This window comes from Vidua macroura, chromosome 8 (assembly GCF_024509145.1).
Source record: "Vidua macroura isolate BioBank_ID:100142 chromosome 8, ASM2450914v1, whole genome shotgun sequence".
In the NCBI taxonomy this organism is placed as follows: domain Eukaryota; kingdom Metazoa; phylum Chordata; class Aves; order Passeriformes; family Viduidae; genus Vidua; species Vidua macroura.
In genome coordinates, this window is record NC_071578.1 from 4,978,064 (window position 1) to 4,987,647 (window position 9,584).

General features: G+C 40.5%; 1 protein-coding gene across 7 annotated transcripts in view; it reads left to right on the plus strand.

Moving 5' to 3' along the window:
* FGFR2 (fibroblast growth factor receptor 2) overlaps positions 1-9,064 on the plus strand; it is an 81,307-nt gene extending 72,243 nt beyond the window's left edge. For all 7 annotated transcript variants that reach the window (XM_053983601.1, XM_053983599.1, XM_053983600.1 and 4 more), the window contains 4 exons: positions 936-1,006; positions 2,750-2,887; positions 3,652-3,757; positions 7,312-9,064. In XM_053983601.1, coding sequence (XP_053839576.1) covers positions 936-1,006; positions 2,750-2,887; positions 3,652-3,757; positions 7,312-7,476 — 480 coding nt within the window. In that variant the 3' untranslated portion in view covers positions 7,477-9,064. The remainder of the gene's footprint in view (positions 1-935; positions 1,007-2,749; positions 2,888-3,651; positions 3,758-7,311) is intronic.
* The last annotated feature ends 520 nt before the right edge of the window (positions 9,065-9,584 follow it).

Genomic DNA, 9,584 nt, shown 5'->3' on the forward strand with positions numbered 1-9,584 from the left:
AGCAACAACCACAATAAAAGTCCTGTTTACTTGTGGTGATGTCACATTCAACCTTCTGCCTGTCCTGTACTTAGCTTGTTAAGGACAGGTTGTGGTGGTGATCTCAAAGTGGGGCTAGAGATAGAGAAAATTTATTTGTACTCCCCATGCTGTCACTGTTTTGCTGCTTAGCCTTATCAAGAAGATAAAACATTTGGGATGTAGCATTGATACCTGGTTTGAGCTCCTTATGCCTCCTCAGGGGATCTCTTAAGGTCCTGCTGAGCTGCACTTGGGTTTTGATGGGAACTCTGCAGAACTCATTGAGTTCTACAGATTTTATTTCTATAAATATGACTTCTTATTAACAATCATGTTAAGTGGCTTATTTATGAAAATCACTGAGTGATTAGTGGCATTTTAATGGTAACATCTACCTACTTCCAAAAGCCAGAACCACCATGTAGAGCAGCGTTGGAGGGGGTTGAACCTTCATTTCAGACTCAGTGCAATTCCCAGCTCTGTGTGTGCAAAGCAACAGGCAGCTCTGACTGTGAGCTTTGGGTCACTGCAAAAGGGACAGGAAAACAAAATTCCTGGGTTTAGTAATCAATTTATTTTTGCAGGCAGGCCTCTTTTTCAGAAGTTTATTAATTGTGGGGTTTTTTGTCTTTAAAGAGCCATAGCAGAATGATACTTTTGATTTTGATCTGCTTATCCTATCATTCTTCTAGCAAGCAATCTGGGAAATTTTTGGGAACTCTCAATGCTTTTAATTTTATCTTCAATGCTTATACCCATTTTTATAACTGTCTCTGTACTTTAGCCCATTTACTGCTCTCTCACTGAAAATGTTGAAGGTAAATTAAGTGCTGGTTTCTTTAGTAGACAGCTCTTAGAGAAATCATTCTGTAAATTGCTGCCATTTTAATTTCTCTTCCCCTCCAAACTCACAGGGACGGCTTCCAGTAAAGTGGATGGCTCCAGAAGCTCTGTTTGACAGAGTTTACACACATCAAAGTGATGTGTAAGTGGCCTGATTTCAATGGGGTTTTGGGGGTGGGAAGGGAGGGTTGCTTTGCTCTGTGTTTGTTAAAATTTGGGGTATTTCATATGTGTTTTGCTGTTGTCCTTTACCTTTAAGAGTTTTCATTCTGTTTCACATATTAATAGATGGAACAGGACTTGCCCTTAGAAAGTGAGGATTTTATGGTAGACTGCTAACCAGTGCTCTGTTACTAATCTGCCCAGCTTCAAAGCACATGAAAGGTGGAAAACGCTAACCTCCTTCTGTCACTGCGGAAGTTTCCCCCCTTGAACTTATTTACGGATGTGCAGCTACAAAGAGTCTATCTAATTTGCTTGCCTTTTGACATACTCTGGACTTCCTTCAGGTTTAAAAAAAATAAAAGGAGAGAGAGAGGGAGAGAGAAAAGAATGAAAAAAAAAAAAGTTCCTGAAAACTTCTTATAAAAATCTGTGCTAAGATTCGGCGCAATAAACGTAGGCTGGGTATGCTGGAAAAGTTTTCTCTGATTTTCAGAAGTGCTTCCCAGCAGTACTTCACATGTAATAGGAAATCATTGGGCTCTGACACTTCAAAAATCTTTTAATGTGTGCACAGAGCCACTGGCTGATGCAACTGCTTCCTATTACAGTTCTGTGTGCATTGTGCTTGAAGAAGATGTGTATTTCTTATGCAATACAGATGAAGATCCTGTTTTTTATTTCTCCAAGAAAAGCTATTAACTGCAAAGGGCTGGATGCTTCCCAGCAGAGGTGCAAAAGGTTATGCAAATCAGTGCAGGGTTAAAAAGGAAAAGGGCAGGATGGAGAAAATAAGAAGTATTTCCTCTTTCTTTAACCTGGGTACAGTTTCCAAGCTGCTCTCTCCTTAAGAAAATCATTTACTGAGGCGTTTCCTGCAATTTCTACATCATTTACAAAGGAAACTATATACACAGGTTAAGGGTGGATCAAACTTGTGTTTTAAAATAACATCTTGGCAAAATATTTAAGTGAATGTGAAGTAAACCACTTCACTGGCTCGGGACTGAGAGTCAGCCTGAGCTCCTCAGCAGCCAGAGAGCATGAGGATTTCAGTGCTGGGACTTGGAGACTATTGGCCCCATGGTGGCTTTGAAGATGGCTAAAGATAATATTATTGTAAGTTTGAGCAAACAGTTTACTGAAATAAGGTACTGCAGAGCTGGGGGAGCTGCAGAGGAGCTGGGGAGCCAGTGCAGGCTCTGTGCTGGTGCTCACCTGGCAGACCTGCCTGCCACAGAGCCCCAGCTTGCCAGCCAGGCAGGATGAGGCAGGAAAACTGGCTTAAAAATTATCCCTCTTCATTTCCTAGCAGAAGTTAGCAACCAAAAAAAAAAAAAAAAAAGAAAGAAAGGCAGGGTGACGCAAAATATTTTTGTTTTGAACAGTCTGCTTTTTCCAAAATATCCTGCCACATAATTGCACTCCAGCTGAGCTGTGAGTGCTCTGTAAGTCATTAGGCTGTGAAGATGCAGTGCTGGGCAGTAGCCCCCGGGTGCTCAGAGCACACCAGGCTGAAGAAAAGAGGGTATTTGGGAATGTGCTGGGGTCAGTCCCCATCCTAGATGCTGTCCATGCATCTGATGTACTTCCCACATCCCTGTCCTGTTCTGGGCATGCAGACCTGGGCAGAGCCTGGTTTAAACATCTCTAGGAGGGATGGGATTCTCTGTTTCCAGCAGCCAGGCAGATCTACTAATGCAGTTTTCTCTTTGATTTGCAGTTGGTCATTTGGTGTGTTAATGTGGGAGATCTTCACCTTAGGAGGGTCTCCCTACCCAGGAATCCCAGTGGAGGAACTTTTTAAGCTGCTTAAAGAAGGGCACCGGATGGATAAACCTGCCAACTGCACCAACGAGCTGTAAGGACCCTGATCTGCTGTCCCAGGGCTGAAGGGCACAGCTGTACTGAGTTCATGTGCTCAGTGCTACCCCCAGAAGAATCAAACATTTTCAGAAGTGCTTCACTCTAAAACTGGGGATATTTGTGAGGGTATAGATGTGTAAGGAAAAGGTATGGGAAGGATCTCAGGAAATGTTTGGCAGAGGATGCTGCTTTGCACATCCTGCTGTGATCCTATTGCAGAAGGAAGAAATCATCTGCAAGCCAGTCTCTGTCAGTGTTTTTACACCCATATTTGTTTGATTTTAATCTTACTAAGATGGAAATTCATAAATGTTGCACATACCACTAATCAAATGTGAGGTACATCATGCTGCTTTTATACATAAAAAACTATATCTCCTGGTGGTGTGGGGAGTGTGATTTCAGGTATTCCAATACAGACCTTAATTATATTTAATTTTTTTTACATTTTAATTTCTTCATAAAGACTGCAGTCCCTGACATGCAAAAAATATTGTAATTTAATACCTTTGAAGTTGCTGGGCCACAGAATTTGGCCCACAAAAAGGTGATTTAGACACTGAGCAAGGGGGAGACAGGAGTAGGAAGCCCCTCTGAGAGCAGGGAGTGTTGCCCAGGTTTGGGGGTTCAGTGGTCCATGAGCAGAGCTGTGTGTGCTCGCTGCTCTCCTTGTGAAGGGCAGCACTGACTGTGCATGAAAAGGTTTGTGAGGAGGACGTGTGATTTTAATTTAGCCAAGCAAATGTGTGTTTCTTCCAGCTATATGATGATGAGAGATTGCTGGCATGCTGTGCCTTCTCACAGACCCACTTTCAAACAGTTGGTGGAGGACTTGGATCGGATTCTCACTCTCACAACTAATGAGGTAGGTAAATTGTCTCCCCCCACAAGCTGCTGGTCGGGAAAAATGGTTCAGGGGACAGATGGAATTTATTCAATTATGAAATCCTGCTCAAGTTCACTTCTTATTCTGTTTGTCATTGTCCTCTGAGGTTACACGCAGCTAAACTATGTATCCTATGAAATCCTCGGACTCCTGCCATAATGCCTGGAATTATGTAACTAAAAAGAAACACATCTTTAAGGAGTTTTTGTTTACTTCTCGCTGCATCTCTGGATGTTTTTAGTGTCAAGGGATGGCACGTGGCAGGTTGAGGGGCAGTGTTTGTGTTTCAGCAGGAATTGCACGTGAGGGAGGGATGAGGAGTTCGTGGTGGTTCTCATTTGCTGGCTCAGTTTGAATCCCAGCCATGCTATGTAGGTCAGAAGAGGAGAAATTGTCAATGGCAGATTTCAGATGATGTGTCTGAGAGTGAATTAGGTTCACTGCAATAGCTCTCTGTGGAGGGAGTGAGGACCCACAGGGGATGTGCAAGCAGCCATCCAATTATCCAAAGGTCCTGCCTAGCACTGCTTCAGGTTGGGAATGTGAATGCAGGAAGGTTTGATTTGAAGAGCATTCTTTCAGAGGTCTGAGATATTATTAGTTTTAGCAAGGAACACACTGATTAGGGTATTCACACAGGAATCAGTCCTCTTATCACTGAACCACATGCACCTTTGAGGAAAATCACAAGTGATGGAAATGTTGATTCTTTTGCTGGAAATTTCTTTTGAGAGACAATACTTGGTGTCCCAGAAATATTCTACAAACTCCTATTACTTCTGAGAAATGAAATGTTTAATAGGAGAGAAAAAGAACAAAGCAGTTACACAGTAAAGTTGCAACAACCGGATTTGACCATTTCAAAACAAGATTTTTGTATTTGTTATTGCTTCTTTGTAGAAAAAAAAAAAAGAGATTTGAATCACTCTATGTGGCTCCTCAACATTATGTTCTAATTTTTTAGAATTGTCAGAGAAATAAAAAATGGATTGTGGAGCAGCTTTGGGAAAGCTTTTTCACAATGGAGATGACAGGAGAACCTGAGTAAAGAGGTGGCGTTTTTTATGATCATCATTTGCCCAGTAGATCTGGTTGAAAAAGATTCTTTGATTTCAGTAGCAGCTGTAAATTTATCCAGGTTCTGTTTTTAAGGCTTACTCTAAAAAGTGGCACCTTCAGGGCTGGCTGAGAGATCTGGAAGGAATATGCTCTCCCTATGGAGTCATGGATGTAGCTCTGTGTCCTGTTACCATTCTCACCTCATCCAGTACTGCCTGCATCTCTTCCTGCCTCATTCATATATGATTTCACAAGACCAGTTGGAGGTGGGCTGGCTGCCACTGCGGAGTGCTGGGTGGCTTGGACTGAATATGTGTTTGCAAATTCAAGAGGGAGGTTCTGGGCTGCAATTCCAAGCCTGGGAAAAGATATTGCTTTCTTTTTTGCGTGTGTTTAACTGTCGAGCCTTCCCAACCCCGTACTGCTCACAGACCTGGAATGATCTCAAAGTTAACCTGAAAAGGCCTTTAGGGTTATGTAAATTACTTTAGACTAGAATCATAGGAAAAATGTCTGGAAAAAGCTTAGGAACGCATCCAGTCCATCTGATGGGCCTATGGCAGGGCCCACTATACGTTTGTCATTCCTGACAGATGTTTATGTAACTTGTCCTTACAGATCTCCACTGCTGTATTTCGGCATCGCCTCTTGACAGCCTGTTGCTTTGTTTTCCTAATCTCTAATCTTTCAACATCAGATATCGCTTTTGTCCTATTTACCCTGGACACAGAAAGCAAATCATTCCACTTGTCTTCGCAGCGCGTTTCATGTTCCTGAGTGCTTGTCATCATCTCGGTGTCTCCTGAGAAGTCCAATGTGTCCCATTTTCCTCCACAGCTTTGGAGACCTCTGATTCTGTGCAATCTGCATGGTCTTCCTGAAGTGCAGATCCTCACTTCTGCTCATCCTCTCCCCACTCTCCCTTTCCCCCCAGAATCACACTGCTGGCCCAGGCTCAGTCTGGTTTACCCAACGACTCATTTTGCTGGGGCAGCCAATAATTTCTCCTGCTTTTGTGCAAGTAATGATTTCTGCTGAAATAATAACGTCTCGCTCTTTTCCATGTTGAATCATTGCTTGTTGGGTTTTTAATGTGTTTTCTTGCTGGGTTTTTTTCCCTAAAAGACTCTCATTCCTATGTTTCTGTGACCCACATGAGCAGTAGTCACCAGGAATCAGCCTCGTGGCTGTGGTGCTTTCTCAGCACCAGAAATCAAACTGGTGCTGGTTCTTGGTGTGACTCTGGCTATTGACACTGGAAAAGAATCCTATCTTCAATACTGAATTAATATCTGAGGTACATCAAGTCTTCTGATGTGATGAGCCATGTCTGATAGCCCCTGTTTCTTCAAAGACTGGGATCCTTTCTTCTTCTGTCTATTTAGAAAATGTCTGATTATTTCTGCTCACATAGGGCTGATTTGCCAATCCACAACTATGTATCAGGATTGCCCTCATGGATTTCTCAAGAGCCTGGGCAGCCACATAGTCAGTAATCAATAGATCCAAACTCCCTCCTTTTGGTCCTTATTAAATTTTCCAGCATTTTGAAACATACCACACCCTCCTTTTAAAATGGTGGCCATTTTTTAACTCTAAGATGGTAATGACTGAATTGCTGACTTAAAAAAGGAATGTTAGCCAAAGGACTAAACTACTCCAAACCTAAGCACAGCAGCATAAAATACTGACTGAGGTGGAAGACTCGTCTTGTCAGTACGATCATAACTTGTGGTTTAGTAAATGAAGAGATTGCATTTAAATGAATGCAGCTGCCTTTAGAAGTTGAAAGAGAAGGAACATTTCAAGGGGAAAAATAACTTTATTCTCTTGCCAAAACTGTTGTTTCTAGCAAAAGAGTCTTAACCCAAAACTTGGACTCAGCAGATGATATTTCCTTTTTTAATGACTGCTTTGGTCATGGCTACTCTGGGATGCACAAGACACAAATATGCAGTGTCAAAAACCCAAATCGTGTGAATTTGATTTTGTTTTTCCTTCAGATCTTTTTTGCACTTATGCCACTGCATGTTGAAACACAAATTTAATATCACAGAATATAAAACAGAGATTCAAAGTGACCAAAGGCATACAAAGTTGGAAGCGTCTTTCCCTCTCCAAATCACTACCATGTGCTAAAGAAAAATGGTTCTATTTAGGCTGAAATTTCATTTTTATCATTGCGAGTGAAAAGCCCTCTTTTGATGTGGTTGCCATGTTTATTCCCACTGACACAGCTAATGCTGGTGATGTTGGACTTCAGAAAATACCGTGTTATTGGCTTGTTTTTTCTTTCCCTAGTTGAGCTCCTTGTTTTATGAGGTATTTAGGCAACAAGGCAGTTTTGAACGCAGCTGATTCACAGAAGCGAGCGTCACTTTCAAACTGCTCTCTTCCAAAATCCGCGCAGTGGTGACATTTTATTGTCAGCTCTCTTCACTGGCTAAAAACGGGTTTTATTCCTCTTGCCACAGGAGTATCTGGACCTCAGTGGACCTCTGGAACAGTATTCACCCAGCTACCCTGACACGAGGAGCTCGTGTTCCTCGGGGGACGACTCCGTGTTCTCTCCCGACCCGATGCCTTATGAACCTTGTCTCCCCAAGTACCAGCACATGAACGGGAGTGTGAAAACATGAAAAGAGGAGCAAAGAGGCAAGAACATCAAGCTACCTACCGTATGCAAAGCAAAAGCTTTTCTCCAGGACCTTCATGTTTCTGCTTGTACATAGGAAATACGGAAAAAAAAAAAAAAAAAAGAGAGAGAAGAAAGAGGAAAAAAAAAAAAAACAATTTGGAGGAAAGCAGTCAGAACCTACATAAAGATTCTCATCACTTGCAGCTTTCAGATGTTCCCAAGAAAGAAGAATGTTCATGAGCTGTGTCTAGATACCCATTGCTATCAATTTTCTGGCTTCCTGTGAGCTGCAACAGACTTTGTTTGTACAATGGACCAGTTGGACTTGAGGCAAACTCTGGGTCTGCCTTTCTTGTTTATTTTGTAATATTTGGAGAAAATATATGTTGGCACACACTTACAGAGCACAAATGCAGTATATAGGTGCTGGATGTATGTAAATATATTCAAAATATGTATAAATATATATTATATATATTTACAATGAATTATTTTTTGTATTGATTTAAAAAATGGATGTCCCAATCCACCTAGCAAATTAGTCTCTTTTTTAACAGCTATTTGCTAAATGCTGTTCTTACACAGAATTTCTTAATTTTCACCATCCAAAGGTGGAAAATACTTTGCTTTCAGGGAAAATGGTATATCATTAATTTATTAACTAATTGGTAATGTACAAAACAGTTAATCGTTTATAGGGTTGTTGTGTTTTTGTAATTTAAATGGCATTTCTATGCAGGCAGCACAGAGGACTAGTAGATATATTGCTCAGACTTTACTAGTTTTCAGATCTTTAAGAAAAGAAATATTTACAGTATATAACTAATTTGGGGGAATTAAACTTTTGATTTATTTGTGTTTAAAAACTGCAGTGTCAGATGATTATTCTTATCAAAACCAAATCCTTTAACAAGAAAGTCTTTTTCTTATGAGGTCCAAAAAGCAGAGTCGTTCCACTCCCAAAAAAAAGAAAATAAAGGACATTTTGAAGAAGGTTCTTAAAGTAAGGAAAGACATGAGTTGGTCTATTACCACAGCAGAACAGACTGCTCTAAAAGGAGCTGAGCTTCTACCCTGAGTTGCACATGCATCAAATTATCTACAATTCTCTTGCCTCAGTTGCATAATAGGTTCCAGACCTTTTGGCCTGGATCTTTTGCCTTTATCCCTCTATTGTAACTTAAGTTAAAAAGAGAGAAATTGTTTATAATGACAGCTTGCCATAGGAATATCAGCATCTTTTTAGAGGATTAATTCATGCTGACTCCAGTATTTCCTTCTGAACCATTCCATAACAGTAGGTGTAGCACTGGCCTCTGCTAGAATATCACTGTTGTTTGCATCTTTTTTACAGAATCTTGTATTTTTACTTTCAGAACATCCACATTGATATGGCCATGGAATATGAATGCAAATTTCACTATTTTATGTGGTGGTGTGTTTGTTTTGTTTTTGTTTTTTTAAAATAATTTTTTAATTGGGTAAAATAAGTATTAAAATCTGTTAACTTTTGTACTGACAATAAAATGTTTCTACAGATATTAATGTTAAAATTACAAAATAAATGTCATGCAGCTTATTTTTCCTAATCCTTTGTGTCATACAAAATGGTTTCCCAAAAATCAAGTGATGGAACACGTCCAGAAAAGCTTCCTTTAGACCTTATCATAGATCCTATCTTACAAAGCAATCCTTTTAGGAATGATGCTTTTGCCTCTGTATTGTAAAGTGTCTACTCATGAATAGCATGGGTTATTTGAGTAAACACATGTACAATCTTTGGAAAATGGCTTGAAGTGTTCATAGTGTAGACCCAAAGTACGTTCTCTTTTTATTTAGGCTGTATCCTTTAATTAGTGAGGTTTCTGATTCATTCAGGGGAGGCTGGAGGACCATTTGCATGGGAGATTTTTAAAAAATCATAACAGATGGAAAGAGGGAAAGAGTTTGGCATCATGGCAAGAGTTTAAAAGTTTTCTGTTGTACTTTTTTCTCTTTTTTTTTTTAAACTTGGAAGCAGAAAGAAGACACCCCAAAAGAGCCTGTGCTTGAGGCAGAACTTTCTGGTCACATTGCTGCAGGGTAGCCTGGAGAGGGACGTTGGATGTG